At 35.8% G+C, this 27,057-nt stretch overlaps 1 protein-coding gene across 2 annotated transcripts in view; it reads right to left on the reverse strand.

Moving 5' to 3' along the window:
* Positions 1-3,879: 3,879 nt before the first annotated feature.
* cabcoco1 (ciliary associated calcium binding coiled-coil 1) overlaps positions 3,880-27,057 on the reverse strand; it is a 44,489-nt gene continuing 21,311 nt past the window's right edge. The window contains exons 5-7 of one of the 2 annotated variants that reach the window (XM_039771278.1): positions 22,395-22,467; positions 19,544-19,666; positions 3,880-4,100 (exon numbers count right to left, since the gene is read on the reverse strand). In XM_039771278.1, the coding sequence (XP_039627212.1) occupies positions 4,092-4,100; positions 19,544-19,666; positions 22,395-22,467 (205 nt within the window). In that variant the 3' untranslated portion in view covers positions 3,880-4,091. Of the gene's footprint in view, positions 4,101-19,543; positions 19,667-22,352; positions 22,468-27,057 lie in introns of those variants that run through there. The other variant, XM_039771286.1, reaches the window with a different exon arrangement.

Consider the following 27,057-nt stretch of genomic DNA (forward strand, 5'->3'; position numbering starts at 1 on the left):
CCTCGCGGTCTGGAGGAGGCACAAGCCCTCCTCTTGTCCTTCCGGGCTCCAGCCCCGGCCGGGGACCACAATATATATATATATATATATATCCATCCATTATTCAACCCACTATATCCTAACTACAGGGTTACAGGGGTCTGCTGGAGCCAATCCCAGCCAACATAGGGCGCAAGGCAGGAAACAAACCCCGGGCAGGGAGCCAGCCCACCACAGTATATTTATATATATATATATATATTTGTAGCTGAATATATTTAATCTCTTTTTACATTATTCTGGTGTGTTGTTAGTATTCGAATGTCAGGGTGGAAATGCTGTAGAACTTAAGTGTTGGCCTGATTCTATCCCTCCTTATTTTTTAAAAGCATTGTGGCTTCATCTTTATGCAAATCGGGTGGCAACCTCCGTACTCTCCCAGAAGTAGGGTTCTCTACGTGCTTGCCATCTACAAAAATTTTAAAAATGACTGATCTATCATAGGCTTTATTAATAATGGAGACCAGTCAGAGTACAGGAAGGTTGTGGAGGACTTTGTCTTGTGGTGTAGGGACAACAACCTGTAACTCAACATCAGCAAGACAAAAGATCTGGTGGTGAATTTCCACTATGCCAACTAGCCTATGAGACTAGTCACCATCCAGGGGGAGGACGCAGAAGTGGTGCACTGGTGTGACAAAATAGTGTCGCTTTACAAGATGGGCCAAAGAGCAGACTGCACTTGCTAAGGAGACTCAGGCCTTCTGAGTGTATGCAGCAAGCTGCTGGAAATGTTCTGCCAGTCCATAGTAGCCAGTAAGGTTTTCTATGCTGCAATTGCCTGGGGAAGCAACCTGAATTCAAAAGACACACAATGCCTGAACAAACATATCAGGAAAGCCTGCTCCATCACAGGGTGAAACCTAGACACATTAGAAGCTATTGTGGAAAACAGGATGGTGGCAAAATTGGATACCATCATGAAAAATACTCTCCATCTCCTCCAGGAGGTTCTCTTAGCCAAAGGCTCATTCCAGCACAATGCGCCTCTGGGGGTCTTTTCTACAATTCACTGCTTCCACCTAATGTACTGGTTAAGTTTGTTTATTTATTTATCTATCAATTGATTGATCGATTGATTGGATGTATTATCTGTCCTGTGAGTTTGTATCCTTATTTTGTATTATTCTGTTGCTGAATGCATATGAATTTCCCCATTAAGTTAATAAAGTGTATCTACTCTAATCTAATCTAATCAAGTTCAATATGTTTTACAAAAAGCAAAAGAAGAGTTACAATGACAAATGTACCATAAGATAGATAGATAGATATATGAAGATTCCATAATAGTATTAAGAATAAATCAAATTACTGTTGACTTTAGGCAATTTTTAAGTTTCTCATTGTTACAATATAAAGGTGAAAACCAATATCTTCAATAAACAATAATACAACGTATGGAAATAATTAAATCTTTCTAACCAAACAGTCACAACAAATTGCATTTTTCTTCAGCAGACACTGAATTTAAAGCAGCTGTGTTGCAGCAGTTCCAAAAATAAACACTGTTACATTTTATTGTAAATACATGTGTTTGCGTAGCTGGCTAAATGTTGATACACAGGGGACTCTGGCTTACTGCTCACACAATGGAGTCATTTCACATAGCTCATTGCGACACACAATATTCTTCACACAAGTTATGTAAGTCTGCACACTGTTCTAACTTGTTTTTAGACAATTAGTGGCTTAATTATGGAGAATCTTGTATAGGATTTAATTTCTTCTTTCTGTCCTACACAATAATGCCCTACTGCCCAGCTTTATTTCCCTTTGCATGCATCCAGATCTACATAATTATTTGAATTTCTACAGACATTTTTTGACATTGTGCAGTCTCATTTTGAGAGGTCTGTGAAGCAATAAGCTCCAAGTAGAAAAGGCCTTTTTTAATTTGTGTTTCCCATGTATTTTTCTGTTTCTAAAATTAAACTGTTTCTTTTCAGGATGATGTTTCTTAACCTCATCAAAGCCATTAAAGAAAATTACTGTCAGGAATTTTAAAAAGACATTCCCAATGGAAGCAGATAGCACAGAGTGCCACTTTGGTCCATGTTCTGCCTAACAGCTCAAGGAGCAGTGCTCAGTTCTTAGTCTGGTTAATGGAATACCATGTCTATGTAGGCTTTCTGTGGTAAGTCCCTTGTTACGCCATTCCCCAAAAACATACTAGTTATAATTAGATTGTGGGTTTAACCATACTTATTATCAGCATGTGTGTGTATGTACCCTGGCAGAGTGTATTAAGGTTCATGATTCTATCCAAACGCTGGCAAGATCAGGTACTGGAAAAAGTGTGTTAAAATAGATGGATTAAGTGAAAATACATAATTAAATAAAACATACTGTGCACATGAGGAATGACAATGCAGTGGTCAGTATTGCACCAGAGTCTGCGATTTAATTCGGTTCCCAAACACTTGTTTATGAAGTTTGCTTGTTCTTCTTGTGTCCACATGAACTTTGTCCGTGTTCTCTGATTTCTCCACATATTACAAAGGCACTCAGGTAAGGTGAATGTGGCCATAGGGACTGACTTAAAGACCACTGAGTCCAAACCTGTCAGGAAAGGGCCTGACCATCCAACATTCTGTATTGGAATAAGCATGATTAGAAAATGAGTCAAGGAATGTTTACTTCCATGACCTAAAGAATGAAGATAAATGGTGACGTTAAGTTTGAGTGAAAGGTTTAGATTGATCAGTGATCTGTTTTGTGATGCCACCATAGGCTACAGTCCTAAATTATAATCAGGAATGTAGGACTTTGTGCAATATGAATGAATGAATAAACAATGTAAATAAGTGACTCTAAATTGGCCTCATTTGAGTGTGTATTCAGTGGGTGGCTATGCCCTGGGACTGATGAATGTTCTTCCTGATGTTTCCAGGACAGACTCCAGCCTTCTACAGTCTCTCTACTGGAATAACCAGTGATTTGGAAATGCCCCTTAATAGACGGAGCCTCTGGGTCAGTTTGACCCTGTAACAAAAATATATGTGTTACTGACAAAGAATCAGTCAGTGTCTCATCTTCCCAACATTTCATGCAGAGGGTTGACTCCAAACCTAAAGCACCTTGAATCACTTTATTCAGTTCTGTTGACTTCTACAGCAATGGGAAGGATATCTCTCTCAGCCTCACTGCTTCCTCCTGACATGAAATCCAGTACCTGAACAGATAAACGGATGGGCTGATTAACAATCAATGATATAAATGATAAATGATTAATTAGCCACCAGACCCATGTAATGATTGTTCATTATTGCATATCATTCTCCACACCATTTAATCCAGTTTAGGGTTCAGGGAAGTTGTTCTTTAATCTGCAAATTTTCCTTCTTACTATCAAATGAATGCATATGCCAGCTGTCAAAGTGGTATACTGTTTAACTGAGTGAATTTTATTTTAAGAAGACAAATATGCTTTATGATTCTTTACGTAAAACAATATGAAATACACATTTTTCTTTATGAAGCTTTGCTTGTTCTCATTTCAAACACTTACAATTCTATCACTGTTCAGGTCAAAGTATTTTTTTATCCAAAAAACTTCATCCTGTCATTGGCATTAAAAATAAATTCAAAAAATATCTGACAGTAAAAAAGTGACAACATATTTTATCTCTGCCAACACTCACACATAACCCAAATATGCAAAAATATACCTGGTCATTCAATTGAGCTAATGCAGCATTTTGAGCTCCTCTTTACGTCATTGCTGACGGCACAATTGATCTTTTATGTCTCCATGGTTTTACCTTGTGTTGTCAAAGTGCAAAAATAGAACTTACAATTAAGTGAAAATGATCAGCAGCTTTCAGGAGGTGCTTCATCTGTAGCAGTAAAATCAAATACTTGAAAATACTTGTTCATTTTGTTGTATGTATTTTAGCAAAACTGCAATGAAACCTAAAGAACCTTAGTTACATAGTGGAAATAATGTCACAAAAGTCATCGAGTACAGTATCCAAACTGAGAAAAGTCTCCATATTTGATAAGACACACTGTTCTTGCTGTGTAGATCTCTTCCTGCAGTTGAAGGGTCTCATTTATCTCTCCTGTATTAAGGAAATATAAAAAGGGAGTATCAGCAAGATTACTGTATGCTCAGGATGTGCCTTCTTGGTTTGAGTAGCATCTTGTATTAAAAGTTTAGCTACAATTCAGTAAGTAATATCCTGTTACATAAATTAAATTGTGGCCTGAATTGTCTCAAATGAATACTTTCTTTTACTATTTTCCATATAAACAGTCATTACAATTTCAAACATAATAAGAGGAAAGGTGAGAAACTAGTTTATGTTTTCATAAGATGGGTGGCAACCTCACTGTTATAATCTGTTTTCTGCAGATTGTACAATTCAATTCAGTTCAAATTCATTGTGCCAAAAGGGTATTTGGTCTGTCAGCAGAATTTTGCAGAGAGACCAGATCATTGCATTAAATGCACCACAAACAAGAACTGAGACGTCAAACATAGCTTTGTACAAAAGAAATATAATATAGTAGTGAACTTAATACAGTATGTATGGAATAATACCAGATGATAGATCTATTTATCTATCTACCTATCTATTTATAAAACATGCTAATAATGTCTGTGTGTCTGTAATGTGACTACTCACAAACTAATGGGTCTAGAATCTTGATCTTGGTCTTAAATGAAAACTTATGACCATATATGTTCTGGAAATTCAAATAAATGTAGATAGTGGCAGTCTTGTAGGCATTATACTGGTGAGGAGAAATATTTATTGTTCTTAAAGCCCATCTAGCATTATTATAAATTATTATTATAAATCTTCTGGCATTATTATACCATGGAAGACCCAAAGAGTGTCGGATTTAAAGAGAACATGCCGTAGAGCTGAGCGTAAATGGAGGAAGACTAAACTAACTATCCACTATGAAATATTAAAAGTTAAAATAACAGAATACAATAACACTGTCTGTCTTGAGTGGCGCTGCTATTTCTCTAAGATTATAAATAACAATGCTAGTAATCCCAGAGTTTTATTCTCTACGATCGATCGTCTGCTAAACTCAGGTAACTCAAAGGAATGCCTCCTAAGTACTTCCAGTAAAACCTGTGAGGCTATTGCTGTATTTTTCAACCAAAAAATTAATGATATTAGAAATAACATAGTATATCTCCCCAACACTAAGGATCCTCCTAAACCCCAGCATTCTGTTATAAACAAATTAAACTCTTTCACTAGGATAGATTTACCTGATTTAAAAAAAATAATATCTCAATTAAAACCCTCCACCTGCGTCCTTGACCCAATACCAACAAATTATTTCAAAGAAGTATCGGGCGTGCTAATTGATAATGTTCTTGACATAGTAAATTTGTCATTAGATACGGGGGTCTTCCCAGACGGTCTTAAGACTGCTGTAGTTAAACCCCTTCTTAAGAAACATAATCTTGACCCCTTGGCTCTTGAAAATTTTAGACCCATCTCTAACCTGCCTTTCTTAAGTAAAGTTCTGGAGAAGGCAGTCATTATGCAGTTAAATGACCACCTAAATAAACATGCTATTCTTGATACATTTCAGTCGGGTTTTAGAACAAATCACAGCACAGAAACTGCACTCGTTAAAGTAGTAAATGATATGCGGGTGAATGCAGACAGAGGCCATTTATCTGTTCTCATCCTCTTAGATCTGAGTGCTGCATTTGACACCATTGATCATAATATTCTTAGAAATTGCCTTAGTCAATGGGTGGGCCTCTCTGGCACGGTCTTAAATTGGTCTGAATCCTACGTGACAGGGAGAAAATTCTTTGTGAGTTGTGGTAATTACAACTCAAAGACACATGATATCCGATATGGTGTTCCACAAGGCTCTATCCTGGGTCCGCTGTTATTCTCAATCTACATGCTTCCGTTAGGTCAGATTATCTCAGGGCACAACGTGAGCTACCACAGCTATGCTGATGACACACAGCTGTACTTATCAATAGCACCTGATGATCCCGATTCTATTGATTCACTAACACAATGTCTGACTTCTATCTCAGAATGGATAAATAGTAACTTTCTCAAGTTAAATAAAGAGAAAACTGAAATCTTAGTGATTGGCAATAATGGATACAATGAGGCTATTAGAAATAAACTGGATACATTAGAATTAAAAGTCAAGACGGAGGTAAAAAGCTTAGGGGCGATTGTTGACTGTAATCTGAATTTTAAATCACATATTAATCAGATCATTAGGACAGCATTTTTTCACTTAAGAAACACAAGTAAAGTTAGACCGCTTATATCACTGAAAGATGCTGAGAAATTAGTTCACTCGTTTGTTTTCAGTCGACTAGATTACTGTAACGGCGTCCTTTTAGGACTACCCAAAAAAGACATAAATCGTTTGCAACAAGTGCAGAATGCAGCTGCTAGAATTCTAACTAGGAAAAGAAAATCCGAACACATTTCTCCAGTTTTAATGTCACTACACTGGTTACCTGTGTCATTCAGGATTGACTTTAAAATTCTGCTTATGGTTTATAAAGCCTTAAATAATCTCGCCCCATCTTATATATCGGAATGTCTGACACCTTATATTCCAAATCGTAACTTCAGATCCTCAAATGAGTGTCTCCTTAGAATTCCAAGAACAAAACTTAAAAGAAGTGGTGAGGAGGCCTTCTGCTGCTATGCACCTAAAATCTGGAATATGCTGCCAATAGGAATTCGCCAGGCTAATACAGTGGAGCACTTTAAAACACTGCTGAAAACATATTACTTTAACATGGCCTTCTCATAACTTCACTTTAATCTTGATACTCTGAATGTTCAGTTCATCATAATAACTATTCATGGTGGCTCTAAAATCTGTACTGACCCCTACTCTCTCTTCTGTTTCTTTTTCCGGCATCATCATGATGCTCCAACAATGATGGATGGATTAAAAGCCAGAAGTCTACGTGACCATCATCATCAAGTCCTTCCGTGAGAACCCTAAATCCAAAGAGGACTGTTTCATTTATGTTAGGTAGAATGCCCAGAGGAGACTGGGCAGTCTAATGGTCTGGAATCCCTACAGATTTTATTTTTTTCTGGAGTTTTTTTTTTTGTTTTTTCTGTCCACCCTGGCCATTGGACCTTACTCTTATTCTATGTTAATGTTGACTTATTTTATTTTCTTACTGTGTCTTTTATTTTTCTAGTCTTCATTATGTAAAGCACTTTGAGCTACTTTTTGTATGAAAATGTGCTATATAAATAAATGTTGTCGTTGTTATCTATTGATAATTCCACAGGACACAGTACATAAATGTTCAGAATTCATAATCAAGTGCAAGTTCTCAACATTTATGAACAACTGGCAGAGAGATTATAGCTGGCCTTTTAGCTTAGTATTAAATATAAAAATCAAACCAACAATAAGGCTTGGGCAGTGATTGTGAAGAATTATAACTGGTGGGTCCACAAATTATGACTGTAGAAGCTTATTAAAATAAAAGTTATTAGAAGATTAGCACCAGTTGGGTCAAAGGAATATTTTGATAATTTTTTTTCCTATGAAATTTGAACCTGTGACCTGATGGCAACAACAAGAATTGTGAAATTAGTGGGAGAATCCTGTCGGTGAGGGTACACTCTTCTTTCTTCAGCTCTTATTTGTCAGAAAGGTCTGTGAGATTTCACTGTTAGGATGTTGTTAGGTGTTAATTTTTTTTTTATATACAGTATGTAATGTTGTCCAATATGTTGATTTCAGCGTCTCTCAGTTGCATTGGGGCAAAATACGAATTAACAGAAGCTAGGATGCCTCTACATTAAAGGGCACATTCACTCACATTGGCAGTTAACCAAAATGTCATGTTTTTTTAGAATACCATAAAACCTGAAATAATGGCAGGATTTGAAGCCAGGACTCCGGAGGTGTGTGGTACAAGTCTAATATTTAATGAAGTATTATCTTTGCGCATTGAACACATCACTGAGAATCACATATATATTGCCTTTAATAGTGACTGCCACAATCAAATCACTGCAGAAACATTCTTAAATACATTATGTAAAATTAATAAATTAAGGGAATCCAGTTGAATGAATGCCTCTACCCCAACAACATGTCAACCCCTACAATTTTAAGTATATTCCGTATGTGCAAGAAAGAGTGGTCTCAGTAAGTCATTAAATATGGGAACACACCCATGACATTTCTGCCCGCTGATATCTGATAGCACTTAATATTCATGTTGCTTTCAACCCCTGAGTTGTCATCCTCTGTACTGCTGTTTATAAAGTTAACAATGAAAACAGCATCAAATGTGAAGAGCAATACAGAGAATTTAAAGCCAAAATCATTTAATTATTTATGCCACATTTGTTGAAAAGAAAGGACAGATTGTTTTTATTATCTCCTAAAATTAAACATCAGATACATTCAACAGCTCTTAAGCTGAAAAACAAGAAAGAAAAATGAAGAATGGCAAGCTCTTAATCACACATTATGAATACTTTACTCATCCTTCTCGGAGAAATTGAACAATATGCTGTCATAAAGCTTGGAGCATTTCCATAACCTTCATGAAATTGTCATTCAAATGCCAAGGAGAATACAATATATGGGCAATGCTGATTAATCCAACATGAGCTATCACAATTCCAGGAATACTCACATCCAAGAAAAAAGTTTTTCATAAAGTTGTTTTTCTTCTATATTTTTGTTCATGGGCTCATAAACACAGGCACATATTAGTATTGGAACAGATGGCTTATTTCTCAGCTGTAATGACACCCCACAGGCAGGTATGCAATTCCAGATCACCATTATTCCAAAGTTTGCACGTGCACAATAATATTAATAACGATAAAAACTTAACACCCCCAGCTAGCATGTTTATTGGCTGTCCACACCTTCCCTCAATTCGTTTGTTTTTAAAATGAATTGACTTCTGTGAGGTTTACTGAATAAAATGTCACCCAAGTATGAAAGCTCTTAGAAAGCTCTTTGTCATTTTTGGTTAAATTGTTGCTTCTATTCCTTTCAGTTCTTGAACCTTCATCTTTGAATATTCTGTAGCTGTCATCACTGGCATTCCCTACAGGTATCATCCATGAACTCAGGCAAAGAGACAGCTGTCTGCTAAATGCTGAGTTTTTTGCACATAGCAGTTTACAAATCTTTTAAAAAACAGTGTGAAAGTGTGAGAGATGCTTTAAATACCTGTATCTAATTGTAATCTGCATACAGTATAATACAAAATGTATTTAAGATGTAAAGCTAATGATAAAACAGCAGGGTTCACTTCAGTTACTTTAGGTTTAAGGGGTCTTCTGATCACACATTTACAAAGGTCCCTAGTGACTGCTGAAGGAGCTACACCCTGAAGTCCTACTTTAGTAAAGAAGGTGTACTTATACTGACTTTTAGAATAGGCACCATACACCTGAGCCTCAATGTCCTAAAAAGGCAATCCAAGATGAAGGACTCCCAATACAAAATTCCAAACCAAAACTACAAAACGGTAATAAAAATGCAGAATTTAATAAGCAATGTTCAGAATAGAAAAGACTTCTTCAAACTTCAACTACTGAACTACTGAAGAATGCACACCCAGCTTCAGAATGTAAAGGATGAGAGCGATTCTTCAATAGGAATTTCATGGTGGGCCTGCCTCTTGGGGTTCTACCCATAAAGCACACAGAACATAAAGGAACAAAGAAGAGCAATGCATATATACTAATTAATAAATAGTGAGAACACTACTTATAAAAAAAGTACAACAGACACATAAAATGTAACACTTTAAATTAAGCAAAGAAGGAACAAAAACATAAAAAATAAACATGAACCAGGTTACAAATCCTGAATGCAACATAACAGGAATAAACACTGGTCTACTATCTTTCTATTTACTGACTTTATTATTTCAAATTTGCTAGTGGAAAGAAAATATGGTTTTTAAACTTGTGACCCTAACACTTTGATTTGTTTTACTTATAGATATTTAAAAGTATATCTAAGTATTTAAAAGTAAAACAGTGGGTACGGAAAGTATTCAGACCCCCTTCAATTTTTCACTCTTTGTGATATTGCAGCCATTTGCTAAAATCATTTAGATTAATTTTTTCCCTCATTAATGTACACACAGCACCCCATATTGACAGACAAAAAAAAGAATTTTTGAAATTGTTGCAGATTTATCAAAAAAGAAAAACTGAAATATCACATGGTCCTAAGTATCCAGACCCTTTGCTCAGTATTTAGTAGAAGCACCCTTTTGAGCTAATACAGCCATGAGTCTTCTTGGGAAAGGCAACAAGTTTTTCACACCTGGATTTGGGGATCCTCTGCCATTCCTCCTTGCAGATCCTCACCAGTTCTGTCAGGTTGGATGGTAAACGTTGGTGGACAGCCATTTTTAGGTCTCTCCAGAGATGCTCAATTGGGTTTTAGTCAGGACTCTGGCTGGGCCATTCAAGAACAGTCACAGAGTTGTTGTGAAGTCACTCCATCATTATTTTAGCTGTGTGCTTAGGGTCATTGTCTTGTTGGAAGGTAAACCTGTCCCTGAAGCTGAAAAACACCCCCACAGCATGATGCTGCCACCGCCATGCTTCACTGTGGGGACTGTATTGGACAAGTGATGAGCAGTGCCTGGTTGTCTCCACACATACTGCTTAGAATTAAGGCCAAAAAGTTCTATCTTGGAGTTTTCAAGACACCTGAAGGACTCTGAGATGATGAGAAATAAGATTCTCTGGTCTGATGAGACTGGGCCGAAGGTTTACCTTCCAACAAGACAACTCTTGTGGGATTCCACCCAACGGGACGACACACGGAAGAGCATACCAAAGCAATCGCAGTCTCCCATCGCTGTAGCAGTTCGATGTAAAAGCCAATCCGAAAAGATCACAGACATGCTATAAGCGCCTGCCATTGATGGATGATACAAGGAACAAGGGACATTATAAACGCGCTGGGCTCAGTATTACTTTCCCCCCGACCATGCCTGACTGCTGTGTCTGTGTATAGGAGAATGAAAGATCCCGCTACATTAAATAACCTCGCTGTTGCTGTTTCAAGCTTAATAAAGCTGGTGTTGCTAAAAGTAATGAGACTCAGCTTCGAGTTTTCGGGTGCAAGACGGGGACTCGCACGTCACAGCACAAACACACACACGCAGTCACAATGCTGTATACGCTTGTACGGATGTTGACTATATTAGTGATGGAGTAAAGGCTAGAAACTGCAATTAATTACATTGAGCAACAAGAAGAAGCTACAGGAATCGACATAATGATGCTGCAAAGATGGCGAGACTTCATAGTGAAGAAACGGCACTCGTCAGGAAAGCAGACTACGATCAAAAATGTCTTTAAATCATCACAGGACTGAACTTTTTAAGTACAGTACATGCTGTATTTAATGTCAGACAATTCTGTATCTGTAAGTTAATTTTTTCAGTTAATTTATTCTGTTGTTTTGTTGTAAAACATGTTTATTAGGTTCGTAATGTGTAAAATTATAACATAGTTGTTTAATAGGCTTTTTCTTAACACCTGCCATTATCCAACATTTTCGCTCATCCGGCATTCGGCCTGCCCGTTAATGTCGGATAAGCGGGACTCTACTGAATATATATATACTAACAAAATACCCACGCTTCGCAGCGGAGAAGTAGTGTGTTAAAGAAGTTATGAAAAATAACGTAAGATAATTGTTAATGTAATTGTTTTGTCATTGATATGAGTGTTGTTGTCATATCTATCTATATATATATAGCAAAATACCCGCGCTTGGAAGCGGAGAAGTAAAAAGAAAAGGAAACATTTTAATAATTATGTAACATGATTGACAATGTAATTGTTTTGTAATTGTCATGAATGCTGCTGGCATATATATATATATATATATATATATATATATATATATATATACACACACACAGACACACACACACATATAAACATATATATATATATATATACATATATACACATATATATACACAGTTATATACATATACATATATATATATATACACACATACATATATATACATATATACATATACAAAGTACATATAAATATATATATATATACATATATACACATATACATATCTACATATATATATATTAGGGGTGGGACTCGATTAAAAAAATTAATCCAATTAATTAGAGGCTGTGTAAGAATTAATCTTGATTAATCGTATGTAATCGCACACGTAAATATGCCCCAAATCGCAAATGTTTTTTTTTAATTTAAAAGGGTTTTAGTGGGCGACAGAATCAAATAATAGACATGGACATGAATATTGTAAACTCAAGCTGTTTTAATTTCTGAAAAAGAAAATGCTTTTAAACTGCATTTGAATTCAAAACAGAAACAAAAATATCATCCCTGGTTAAAATTGGGCAGACTTAAAAATAAAGTGGTAGTTTAAGTACTTTAAGTTCATTTTCAGAATGATATTGTCTTTAAATAACAACCAAAATTTCAACATAAAGTGCAGTTTTTCTTCTTAAAAAATAAGTCAGAAACATAAAAGGTAATTTGACCAACTTAATCTTTAAACTCTGAGTAACCTCAGCCAAAATTATTTTGTACATTAGGCTAAAACAGTGTGATCATTGAACATTTTCTAATTAGATGTAATTAGAATTACTAACGGTCACGGAAGTCCAATGATCCCCAATAAGAGCCACAAAGTCCGCTTTCTGTAATGCTTCTAATTTGGGTTGCTTTTCAGTGTGCACAAAACCATGCTTTATCAAGGCTTCACTCGGGTAGTCAAAATGATCAGTCGTAGGAACGCGCTTTATTCCGACTCTAACATTTTTGTAGCTGTGATGTGTGCATCAGTGTAATGGATGTACCAGGAAATCATGCATTGACAAAAGTTCCCGTTTGCTTGGAATTGAAAGTGTGATTAAATGCGTTATTTTTTTAACGCGTTATGGAGTACATGCATCGAAGCTTCTCAGCTGTGCTTGTGCTAAGAAAAGTAAACATTTTTAAAATAACGTAACTTGATTCTGCGTTAACCGCATATTTTTTCATACGTCCCAAACCAAGGAGATGCGAGGGTAAAATGAAATGGGAAGTGTGCGTACATACTCAGTGCATCCCTTCTTAGGAATCGAACCTCAGATGTCGGCGCTAGCGGCGAAGCCTCTACAATTGCGCCATGGCGTGTGGCTTGTCTATTTGAGAGTATGTAGATCGAGGTATATATAAATATTCGCAGCGGAGAAGTAGTGTGTTAATGAAGTTATGAAAAAGAAAAGGGAACATTTTAAAAATAACGTAACATGATTGTCAATATACAGTAATTGTTTTATGAGTATTATGAGTGTTGCTGTCATCAAGGATTTGATTATCATTATTTCTTTCAATCAGGGTCGTATTTGTAGGATGTGTTGTGTTCAAGTTACATTCCGTGTTTGTCAATCGTTGTAAAGATGACAGGTTTCATTCATCGATTCGTTTCTTACTGCATCAATAAACAGCTCATCTTGCTCTTTATCTGAGATGTGACACACTGCATGCACGGGTTTTTTATTTTACACTGTCTTCCTTTAGCGGGACATTGACTTTTTCCACCGTGTGCTTTGTTTCCGCAGTAGCTGCACTTATGAATATGCTTGTATGTGTCAGACGCTTCATATTTTTTTGCTGCCTTCTCAATTGTGTAATTCGGTTTTTGTTCAGCACTCTTTGGAATTGTTGCTTTTTGTCTGTGCACTGCGTCAGTTCACGTGAGCCACTTGGTGTTCTTGCATCAAAGGTTCCCAGCTGTGATGGTGCCATCTCGTGTGATGCCCATGGCTGTATGTAATGTTAGTTAAGAAGGGGCACTTAAAAGTTTCTCTCGCAGTTTCGCTGAGTTTGTGCCAAACACCACCCTGACCATCTCATCTTCCTCTGCATAAGAACAGTCCTTCACCCGTGAATATTTAGCAGCAGTGTTTCTATTGGATTGCCGCTGACGGACGGCCTTATATGGGCAGGCACTAAATTACAAATGCCAGCGGCAGCCTGTCTATGAACTTAATTTAAAGTGTAGGTTTACATCGTGCTTTGTTTCCGAAGTAGCAGCACTCATGAATATGGTTGTATATGTCAGTCGCTCGCTTCTTATTGTTTCGCTGCCTTCTCAATTATATAATGCATGTTTTGTTCAGCGCTTTTTTGAGCTCTTCCTGGTTTTCTACATACTGCTTTGATAATCAGTTCACGTGATTACGTGGGAGCCATGATGATGTCACATGAAACTCCGCCCCCCACGGCCATCCAGCTCAACTCCATTACAGTATATGGAGAAAAATAGCTTCCAGTTATGACCATTACGCGTACAATTTCAAAATGAGACCTGCCCAGCTTTTGTAAGTAAGGTGTAAGGAATGAGCCTGCCAAATTTCAGCCTTCTACCTACACGGGAACTTGGAGAATTAGTGATGAGTCAGTCAGTCAGTGAGTCAGTCAGTCAGTCAGTGAGGGCTTTGCCTTTTATTAGTATAGATATATATGCTGTATATATAGGGACACAAGCGATTCCACTCCAGTCCAGGAGGAGGCACTGTTGCTCTCTCTTCCATTCTCAGTACCAAGAAGAACCTCAGCACCCCTGGGGCCCAAATAGTCCCTTCTGCTGGGGGACTCAGTAAAAAGGGTCTGCACGAGGCACCACATCTCATTCGGACACAGAACCTGAATGAGGAAGGAGCTCTTGCGCTACCTATGGAGCTGATAGATCTATTTTTCTATAAGAATACAGTAATCCCTCGCTATATCGCGCTTCGACTTTCGCGGTTTCACTCTATCGCGGATTTTAAATGTAAGCACATCTAAATATATATCACAGATTTTTCGCTGGTTCGCGGATTTCTGCAGACAGTGGGTCTTTTAATGTATGCTACACGCTTCCTCAGTTTGTTTGTCCTGTTGATTTCATACAAGGGACGCTATTGGCGGATGGCTTAGAAGCTACCCAATCAGAGCATGTATTACATATTAACTAAAACTCCTCAATGCTATAAGATATGCCTCCCACGCGGAGCTTGATTGTTTGCTTGTCTCTGCCTCTCTCTCACCCTCTCTGACATTCTCTGCGCCTGACGGAGGGGCTGTGAGCAGAGGTGCTGTTTGCTTAAAAGATACTGACGCTCCTCTAAAAAAATGCAGCTTTATTGCGGTGCTCGGCATATTTAAAAGTACAAAAGCACACATATTGATTTTTTGATTGTTGCTTTAATCTCGCTCCCTCTCTCTGACGTTCTCTGCACCTGACGGAGGAGATGTGAGCAGAGGGGCAGTTTGCACAGAGGCTGTTTGCTTAGAAGATACTAACGCTCCTCTAAAAAATGCCGCGGCAAACAAAAGCACACAGATTTTTTGATTGCTTGCTTTTCTTTGCGAGCGCTCTCTCTCTCTCTCCCTCTGAAATTCTCTGCTCCTGAAGAGAAGAAGATCTATTTGCATTCTTTTAATTGTGAGAAAGAACTGTCATCTCTGTCTTGTCATGGAGGACAGTTTAAACTTTTGACTAAAGGGTGTTATTTCATGTCTAGAGGGCTCTAATAATGTTAACAGTGTGGGAGAGTTTATAAGGGCTTAAAATATATAAAAATAACTACACAAACATATGGTTTCTACTTCGCGGATTTTCATCTATCGTGGGGGGTTCTGGAACGCAACCCCCGCGATCGAGGATGGATTACTGTACAGTTTATTGACACAAAGTTTTACTATTTGAAAGGATGGATTGCCTGACTTTTCTTTCTCTGGCAAGACACAATACCTTAGTGTTTCTCTCATTCAATGGGGTCACCCAGCTGGAACCCCAACATTTACTGTGGGCACCTCGAGCTTTCCTGGCTGTGACAATATATATAGTAACTAATTCTGCAGTGTAGTGATCAAGGCTGTCTTAACGCATGGGCACGCTGGGCAGTTGCCCAGGGGCCCCATGCTAATCTATGTATGTTGTGACTTCCTGAGTGGTTGTGTAGGTAGGGGTCCCAGTGCACTGCTTTTCACAGGGGTCTATAATGCTGTTAAGACAGCCCTGGTAGTGATGGCTGAAAAAATGTTTAATCTCACAATATCATCAAGAACAGAGATAAAAAAAAAAATAATAATCAATGGAAAAAAAATTTCATGTTGTATGTGTCACATAATCCACATGTTAGCTATTCATCTGTGTGCTCAGAACACATACAACACACATATTTTTAGCTGAAACTGCCAAGAAAATCCATGCAAATCTTAAACATGAAATGCAGTCCCTTGGTAATGCCTTTCTGAACCGAAGATAAGACTCTTAACCAAAATACGGGGAACAGAGGCAGATCTTCAGTTCTAAAAGGCAATCATAAGGAGACTTGCTTTTCCTCTTTATCATGTGCGGAGATTTTCTGTAAGTGTCAATTTCACAATATTTTACAAAAAAGTGCATGTGTTTTGAACTTTTGAACATACAACTGGATAACAGGCACGTAGAATATATGACACAACCAACATGAGATTTTTTTCTTTTTTCCTTGGACATTTTTTAAATTGTTTGCCATTGTCAATCATTGGCTTGTATTATGTTAAACGTTTTTTTTATCTCCATTCAGGATAACAATGTGAGATTAAACATTGTTTCTGTCTATCACTACAAACTACATGGGATAAGTACCAAATAAAAAATATAATATTTGGGTAAAACATTCCTTTAAGGGATGTCTTGAGTCTTGGAAAGAGCAATACAGTGCTAATTAGAACAGTGTCACAGAGATGAATAAGAGTTAGAAGAACAGATAGAGGATAAGGGGACAGACATGCAAGTCTAATTAACAAAGAAACAAAAGAGAACTGAATAAATAAAACCAAAGATTGAAAGCCGAATTTGAAATCTAGGAAAGTAGCCATAAATCTTAACTCAAGACTTTCTTTCAAGAGCCTTTTAGCTGTGACAATGTTAAGGAAAGATAATATTTTTGAAAGAAGTTGCAAACTCATATCACATAGCCCTGGATGCACCCATCTTTAAAGTTTCGATATCATGATGTCAAATACAGCAACCTGTTGATCTCCAGTGGGCATCATAGCTAAAAACAAAATGTCCATGCCTATGCAGAAAGCAGCCTGAAACTAAATTTACCTTTAAAAAAACAAATGTTAGCTCTAGAAAGCAGAATAAGGAAGTGGAAGATGAGTTTGTGGAGGAAGCTTATTCGTGGGAGGAAAACAGAAAGGAGTGAGAGGTGTAGAGCCAGGACTTTTCTATGATACTTGAAACATGAGAGACTGAGGGGAGTTTTGTAGATTTGTCTGTTTTCATTTGCACTTTCAGTCTGTTCTGTTAATTCTCTACTGTGTACTGTACAAGTATGTTTGTATATATATATATATATATATATATATATATATATATATATATATATATATATATATATATATATATATGTGTAATATAAATGTATATGTAATTGCATATGAATATGTGTATGTATTCAAAAGGCCTGAAAAAGCCATTCTCATGAGTCATTCTTTAACTGTAATTAACATCCTGTCAAGTCTTAAACATTTTACATAGAAGAGGATTTTCATTGTTACGGCTTTGGAAAGTATTCTGCATGTGTTATGTTTAGTATAAAATGTTTATTTTGCCCCTCAATTCTTCCATACTACAATATATTAATTATGATTTGTTTGCTTTATTTAGAACGTCTGGGAAACTTTACAGAGTCTTTCTACAAAGTTTATTCTTGTTATGAACATTAATGAAAATGGATTATGGAAACATGAGTTTTCAAAATTAAATTAAGGGTACAGTGTTTTTTTTTTCTTTAATATTAGCTTGGTTTAACTGGCTACACAGGTATTTTTGTTACTGTACTTTAAAATGTAGCAAAAAAAAAAAAAAAGGCGTTCATTTAACATCACTTGACCTAGATATGTCAGGAAATCCAGGCTGCTAATCCTTTATTCAACTAAACAGCTCAGTGGAACTATGACCTTTAACCTCATGCCCCATACACTATTCCAAAGAAATGATTCTGAAACAAAGTGAAAGAAGAGGAAACTAAGAAATCAAAAACAAAAATTCCATTCCACTAAGAGGCATCACTTTAATAACTTAAAAGACATCTGAGGGGAAGACTAAATTAGAATGTGACTATTGTAAATTCCTCCTCATAAATAAGATAATGCATTAGTCTTTTGTTTTTCTATTGGGGCTCTGATGGGCTGGCTTCATGGGTTTCACTTCAATTACATGTGATGCTGTATTCTGTCAAAGCACGGTATACTGTTACAAGAGCTTGCCAAGTTTGTCTTTTAAAGTGGGTTTGAAGATGATCTTTCCTAGGACACTGATCAAGGGTTTCTTAAGTTCTTGGTCAAGGTCTCTTCACCCAGCCTGCTTGAGACACATCATTTGAGTCAATCCACACGACACTTGTGTTCTCATTCAATATATCAGCTACAAATTGGTTTTCTGTACTTCTTGTTGTTTAGCCACCTTTTGTAAGGAATATAATAGCCATTATAATTTATTTTTTTGAGATTTACAGCATTTGGTTGCCTCTCGGTATGACACCTCTGTATTGTATACCCCTTGCATTGTTTCAGTTGTTACAGGAATGTTAGAAAGGCCCACAGACACCTCCCTTTCTAATTCTCGATGATAATGTCTGCTTTGAACAGTAACAGAACAGATTTGGCAGGCAGCCCATGAAAAAGAAAAGTAAAGTTCCTGTGGTGTATCACCATAGTTTGGCACTTAATCACTTCTGCTTCAAACTATAAACAAAGGGCAATGCTTTTATTATATTTTTACTATCCTGATGTTTCAGAAAAAGAAGAGAAGATGTTAAGATGGAATGAGTGAGGTGTCAAACTAACCAGATCTACTTATTGGCAAGTTTAATTGGCTTAACTATACGAAGATAAATTGTAAGTAGCTTGAGTTTTTAAAGTCTTGGAAAAAAATCCAAACAATATGTGCTTTGTTTTCACCATTTGGTATGTTACTCATTAATGTTTTTTTTACCGTTAAAACGTATACAAAGCATTTGATTGTTTTATAGTACAGTTGATACTGGCAGCATTGCTGTAAGCTTTTTTTAGTCTTTTGACATTTCTATGAAATTGTGGTATAGTAAAAATCCATTGTAACTGTAAGTAATAACAAGAAGGGTGTGAACAAATTTAAAATATAATGCATACAATATTTATCTATTATATAGTTCTTTTCATATCTATCTATCTATCTATCTATCTATCTATCTATCTATCTATCTATCTATCTATCTATCTATCTATCTATCTATCTACACTCTTAAAAATAATGGTTCCTTAATGGGTTGTGTGGTTCCTCATTAAGCCATTGCTTAACAAAGCATCATTTCACTCTGAATCATTTACTATGAAGAGCAATTCTTTGTGTGTTAAATATATATATAATATAGGTGGCATAATGATAGTGTGATAGTGTGACTGCCTCATAATAGGTAGATCTATCTATCTATAGTTATTACTATTACTATACCTCATCTGCTAGTTGGTCTTCTTCTTCAACACCTTGAAGCAAATCACATTTATCCTGAGACATGCCTTCCTCAAGTGGGAGAGGGTATAGAGAATGAGGTATTTTGAATGTCTCAATATTTTCCTAAAAATTAAAAAAAAATCTTAATATATTTACAGACATATAACAATTGTTACATTAAAATCCCTTTTAATGCTGTATTTAATAACTGTGAGTCTCAAGAAATAAATCTGTTAGAAAAACAACTAACTACGCATTATTTCATTTGGTTATTCTCCTCTAAAGTACCTTATCATGCTAATAATGATTATTAGATTGCAAATTGAATAAAAAACTGTGAGAAAAAGTCAAACAGAAGCTAGTAAACAATTATTATTCAAGCTATGGTAATTACTAATTACTGTCATTGTTATTCATAAAAGCAGCTGTTAAAAATATTTCATGGTATCAAAAATCTTCCAACAAAATAAAAACTATAAATAAAGAGGTTCCAAATTTAACACATAAAATAGACTTTTCTGATCACATTTAAACTGAAATAATATACAGTGTAAACTAAGCAATTGCATGATTTACCAGTGGTTTATTGTCTGCACTAAAAAATCTTCAGAGAAGTATATAAATCGTTAGAGATGTATATAAATTAATCCTACTCTCTTTGAAATTTAGTTTGACAAATAAAGACAGGTTTAAATGAATCGCTTTAAACAGTGATTTAATCGTTTAAAAACAATTGATTTAGCTAATTGCAGCACACATTTTCTACAAATTAGCTCAAATGAAGAATATGCTAAGGCTACACAGTGCCCTCTTATGTCCACAGAAGAAATTGCACATTGTAGTACTGTATATTTAAATTATGTAACAAGCATAAATTATATTTATTTCAAGAAACCATGTTTTTTGCTGCACCATTAACTAATTTATTAACACTTTAAATTCCTTTCCTTACTTTCAGGTGATAACAGAAAAACAATACAATTGGTAACTTAATCTAAATATTCGAGACAAGCACATGTGAACAAATGTCATCTTCAGCTGTGCATTTCAGCGCTTTATTTTTTGTCTCAGGATGTGTTATTTTAATTAACTCTTTCGTGGCAACATTTGACTAATAGAGATAAACTTTTCTCAATATATTATATATATGTTATTCAAAATAAACATAACTGTTCAATTGATATCTGTCCTGAATTGAATAGATAGATAGATAGATGGATAGATAGATACTTTATTAATCTGTAATCTGTTTTGCTCTGTTAAACATCATTTAATGTTGTACCCTGTATAGGGAATTATATAAAATAAAGCAAGGTCAATGGACTAAATGATTATAATATGTAGAGTTCTGAGAATATTTTCCTTATGAGATAAAGGCTAAATGTCAATACATCACTGCCTTACACTTGCAAAAGTTTAAAACAGTAAATTTTTGCAGCTAACCTGGATTCATTTTTATATAAAAAGTAATATAATTGACCTATCCATCCATCTGTATTTCAGAGCTGGAGTCTATTCCTGAATTGCAATTCAATAGTCAGAAATTTCTCCTAGCTAATGTAATTGTTCTGGGCTAAATGTAGTTATATAATGTTCTATATTGCTCATTTTAAGTATTTCAACTTTCTCTGTGGAGATGTAACTTAGTAAATTTGTTATTGTAACTTTTATGAAATTCTGCTCATTGTAAATTGTGAAGTTACTTACCTTTGATGCAAAGCTGTACAATTTTATGCATAACTCACTTTCATGACTATTGGTTGCCAAAAGGCATTTACTGTATTTTATACTGATTGTAATAAGTTACTTTTTAAAGCTTATGTGATCTAGTCATCAAATAAAGTAAAATCAGAAGTCTTCCTGTGTATATTATTTACTGAGTGATATGAAAACATTTGTAATTTACTCTATCTTCAGATGGAGAGCCAAGTCTGAAAATGAAAGGTTTTGATGCAAATAGCCCTGAGGGCTTTATAAAATATGCCCAAATTTGGTTTAATTGTGCAGGCTAGGTATTCACATATCAACTTCATACACAATGAATACAATGTAAATATATTTTCAATTATTTTCCACTTTGTCCAGTCCAGCATTGGGTCCTACGTTTTACCATATTGCTACAAGAAGAGGCTCCACCAACCCAATCCTAAAACAGATTAATATATGGGATATTTGATAATATATGGATGGCCAGATCACATTTCACTTTCTACTTTTTGGAGCTGTGAGTAATCAGCAACTTTACACTATTGTTTTGCTACTCTCCTCAAAACATCTAGTTGTAATTAGTCATATTTTCTGAAATGATTTCTGGAACAATTACAATAAGTGGAAACTTAATGAGTCTAAAAAAGTCAGTTTCCTTATCAGCTACTACACACTCAATTAGAAAGAACAAAGAGGTGATGATCAACAAATGACTGCAGAACTTAGCTTTTAATTTTAGTTGGGCATTCTTAGGATCTCTTTAGCCACATACAGTAGATGCACGGTATTATGATCTTTAAATCATCATTAGATGTACAGCCATAAAACTAAAAATATTGTTAAAGCAAGAACAACAAACAACACACAAAACAAAGACAGGAACTCTGACATTCCTTAGAGTATAACAACATTTCCTGTTCTTAATTATAGAATATTTTCAAAAGTATTATGTAGTCACAAGGATAATGAAAAGTTAGATAAGTACAGCATTGTAAAATTAATGTTATGCTTGTGTCTTTTCCCTCTTTAATGACTCCCACACTAAACACAACGTTTAATTTAGTAAAACTATATACTTCACATTTTTATTGTAGTTTTATACCTATTAGTAGGTTTGCCTCTTCAAGATCAGGTTAAAACTTACTTCACTGCTGAAAACCATCTCCTTTCTTGGATGATGAAAGAGAAATTCGTATAATCTATAATGCTGAAATAAACTAAAAATAAATAAAAAGAGACAAAGGGAGAGAAATTATTACCGAAACTTTTCCAATTTTGCCTGACAACGTTAATAAAGTGTTGATATTTCTTACCACCAGCAGTCTGTTTCCTTGAACATTCATTTGAACAAAAGGGACTGCCTTGTAAGGAGAATACCTAAAGACACTCACTAGTTGTAAAATTATTATTCCACTTTTCACATTGTTATCTTTCTTTATGGCTTTCCATCCTTTATTTCACAAAACAGTCCTTTATTTTATAGTACAACATAGTGCACTTAAGTGAGGGGTGAAGAGTTTAAATTGAAGATCAAAACACCAAATTGATCTAAAAATTTAAACAATGAAAAAAGAATGTTTAGTCTCTACTGGTTACAGTCATGTGAAAAAGTAAGTGCATGAAATGTTTTTTCTTTAACATATGTTTACATATCAAAATGTGATATTTAGTTAAACTGTACAGTATCTTTATATAAAGGTAATATCATACTACATGTACAATTTATAGTCTTTTGTGTCATTTAAATAAACATAATGCAAATTTTGCTTATGGGAAAATTAAGTCCACCCTGACATTTATTACTACCTTAAACATCTAAAATCAGAATCAGGTGCAATTCATTACGGCATCATTAGGATCTTGTCTGAATCTTATTTAAACTTCAGATATTTAGTTTAGTTTGCTCTTTGTTTTTGAAGTGTGAATTATCACCATGCCTAGATTAAAAGAGCTCTCTGAGGCCTTCATAAAGAGCATAATAAATGACTATACGTCTGAAAAGGGTTGTAAAATGATCTCAAAACAATTTGAAATAAACCATTCCACTGTTTGGCAGATCATCTGCATGTGGAGAAGATTTCAAACAACTGCCAATTTGTCCAGGCCAGGACACCCCAACCTAAGAGCTGAATGCAAGATGCTGAAAGAAGTCTCAAAGAACCCCAGAATTTCATCATGGGACCTACAGGTAGCTCTTGCCACTCTTGATGTCAAAGTTTACGAGTCTAGTATTAGAAAGATGCTGCTTAAATTAGATCTATATGGGAGATGCGCCAGGATGAAACCTTTATTGGCAAGAAAAACCATTAGGGCAAAACTAAAGTTTGCCCTGGAACACCTAAACAAAGACCAAGACTTCTGGAACAATGTGCCCTGGACAAATGAGGCAAAGACAGAGAAATTTGTCCACAGTACTGTTTAACTGTAAAATGACGTTACGTGAAAATCCAAGACAACATTTGACCAGAAGAACCTGATACTAACTGTAAGGCATGGAAAGATAGACAATTAATGTGGTATACATATAAAATAACATGAAAAATATCATAAGTAAGTACACACACATTGCAACCTGTGATTTAAATAAAATACAAAAGTATAGGGTGAATTTTTAACATAAGAAAAACAAAAACACTACAGCAACATAAACATGTCATACACTTTATTGGTAATCACTGATTTTCTTTATTTAGCGCATGCGAAATATAAAAATCAATATACATGCAATACATTTCAGTCAGTTGGCAATAAAGTACAAATAAAGCAATATTTATAATCTCTAATATAATAAAAATAATTTACAAAGCAACTGTCTGCAAATAGGTATTTTTTTTTTTTCATTTCATTAATTTATAATAATATAATATATTATTTTTAGTTTATACAAGGGTAAGTCAATAACTATCCACACTTCAGTGTTTGGGTTGGCTGCACAGTTTTCCACACATGCACATGGAAGCACAGTGTGCCTGTGATCACAGTGGTAAAGTGTCAACCTTCATTAGTTTTCTAGGAGTAAACATGGCTGTTCCACTCTCCATTTGTGGCAAAGAAGAGTAGAGAGACAGTGATATGATTTTTATAAGCTAAAGGTGTACCGGGACCAAAATTCATAGAAAGCTTTCTGCACAATCTGGTGTGAAAGTAGACACAGTATATCGCCTGACCCAACACAGACTCACTCCAGAGGCACGTGTAAAATGACAAGACTTTTATTTTCTTCACCTGTGGGGCACGTCTTACGCATAATCCCCACATGCCCAACACAGTCCAAAAAGCACTTAACTCAAATGATTTGGCACCACCACTCCTCCTTTGCAACCTCGTCCTCTTCCTCCCAATTCTGGCCCTGAGTGGTGGTTGCCGGCCCTTTTTATAGCCCACCCGGAAGTGCTCCAGGTGTTTGATCACCTGCTTCTGATTGAACCTCCGGGTGGGGCTGTAGAGTTATCCAGGCCGGCTTGGGGGCCCATGCAGCACCCGCTGGTGGCCACCCCTGATCCCAAAAGGGCTGTGGAGAACTCAATCTCCATAAAGCCCTGCAAGCAACTGAGGTACCTTCCTCAGCCAGGGAGGTTGCCACCAAGCGTCCCGGAGGAGGTACTGAGGCGCCCATGGTTGCTCCCCCGGAACATATATAGAAGGGGCGTTCCGGCCATGCCTGTCACAATGGATACAGTGTTTTACCATGCCAGAGTGTTTATGAGTTGATTGAGATGTTCAAGAATGATCAGACAAGGGTTAAAGCAGAATAAGGACACCTATCTGCGGCAGAAAATGCCTGTTAAACTGGTTGAGAGACAGAGTATAAAAGAGTTGGCAACACTCATTGTTTTTTGTGAAAGTGACTGTGAAAGCTCTAATGATAATTTACTACATAGCAAATCATTTGTGTGATTTGAATATATTTTGCTTGTTAGCAAAAATAAAGCTAATATCTCCAAGAACACATCATTTACTGTAGAACAGCAGTTAATCATGGGTGAAATGGAAAAAAAAACACTTCTGTGACTGTGTTGAGTTATAAAATACTGCACAGTGATTTTTAATAAACGAAATGACTAAATAAGAGCTCAAGAAAAGTATGTCAAGTGTTTCTGGATCCAAAGCATGTCTACACATATCAGCATACTGTAGATCAATTTCACTTGCTTACTCAAATTTAAGTTGATATTTACCCTACAGTAATAATAGTATTAGTTGTAGCAGTAGATGTATAAAAATAGTTTCCTGCATTAAAAAAATCACTTTTCAATAAAGTACACGTTTGAGGATTAAACTAATTCATTTGTGTTAGGCAGTGACTTAACAGCTGTGTTTTAACTTTCACCTTTTGTACAGGAATCATTATCTTATGGGACTTTACCTAGTGTTCCTGAAATTTGGTGTTTCTACTTGGTGTGTCTTCTCTGAGTATTCTGCATGTTCTCCTTATATTTCTGTGGAAGAGTTCAAGAGGAGTGAGCTTTCCCTCTCACTGCCAGAAGCAGGATTTAAGTCATTTTTCTTTAGCTCATCTGGCCAAGACCAGCTCTTTCTGGTCATCTTTCAGGACTGGCTTGCCTCCCAGACACCGAGCTGAGCCAAGATACGGTGGCAGCAATACAATACAATACAATTTATTTTTGTATAGCCCAAAATCACACAAGAAGTGTCACAATGGACTTTACCAGGCCCTGTCTCTTGACAGCCCCCCAACCTTGACTCTCTAAGAAGACATGGAAAAGCTCCCAGCACTACCCACGAAAACAGAACCTGACTACATTTACACCAGAGACTCTCACAATTCAGACACTTGAGGTTAAGTTGAAATGGTGTCACTAAATTGGATCATTACAAGTTCATATTGGTGTGTTCAGTGTAACTGTGCCTAACCTTTGGATGCTGGAATAGGCTATGGCTTCTCATAACCAAACAATAAAGGAAACTGCTTAAGAAAATAAATGCTTACAATTCAGGTCACAGACATCACAGAAAAATTAAATACAGGTAAAAGTGATAATGATATTTTGCTATTATCTGAAGCATATTTTTTGACAAAAATCTATAATCAAAATTGCATACAGGTCATTTCAACATGCTGCTACTTTACCAAGACATACTGTTATGACAAGCGTAAAAAGCATAAAGACAATTTTAATTTTTCTTCTGAATTCATGAACATAAAAATTCTTGTGTTACACAGACAAATTATAAAACAAAAAAAAATGTGTGCCCACTCTATCAGTAGTGCATCAGGTACTTCCAAACAGCATCAGATACTCCCTGTTTCTGTGTGAGTCACATCCATTTTTTTAGTTCACAAATGAGTGTAGTGTCAATTCAAATTAACTTCTCCTCTTAATAACTCACCCACTTGCTTTCATTGGGACAGACTTAAAAAAAGTGTGGCAGACTGCAAGGAGCATGAGGTGAATGAAAATTTTATATTCTTCTTGTTAATGATTCTATTAATAGGTACAAATGTCAGTTTAGTGCAGTAAATTGTGCTCATCCAGGTAGCTGAGAGGGACCCAGGTGAAGAATCTTTACAGCAAGAGTTCCCAAACTTTTATTGGCCGCAGAGCCCTTTACCAAAAACTTTTAAAACCATCGACCCCCTTGTCATTTACTTTACTTACTCAAATTAATAAATTTCTACAGTACTCGATATTAAATATTTCACTAGATATCAAACTTTTTAATCACTTGTAATTAATGATTGAAAAAGAAAAAAGGACTACGGAATATGGCATTATCTTGTGCAACATTCAATAAAAAAAACCTGCATTAACGAAAATTAAAGCAAAAAAATACGAAAAGAGTTT

The sequence above is a fragment of the Polypterus senegalus genome, chromosome 1 (assembly GCF_016835505.1).
Source record: "Polypterus senegalus isolate Bchr_013 chromosome 1, ASM1683550v1, whole genome shotgun sequence".
Lineage (NCBI taxonomy): Eukaryota > Metazoa > Chordata > Cladistia > Polypteriformes > Polypteridae > Polypterus > Polypterus senegalus.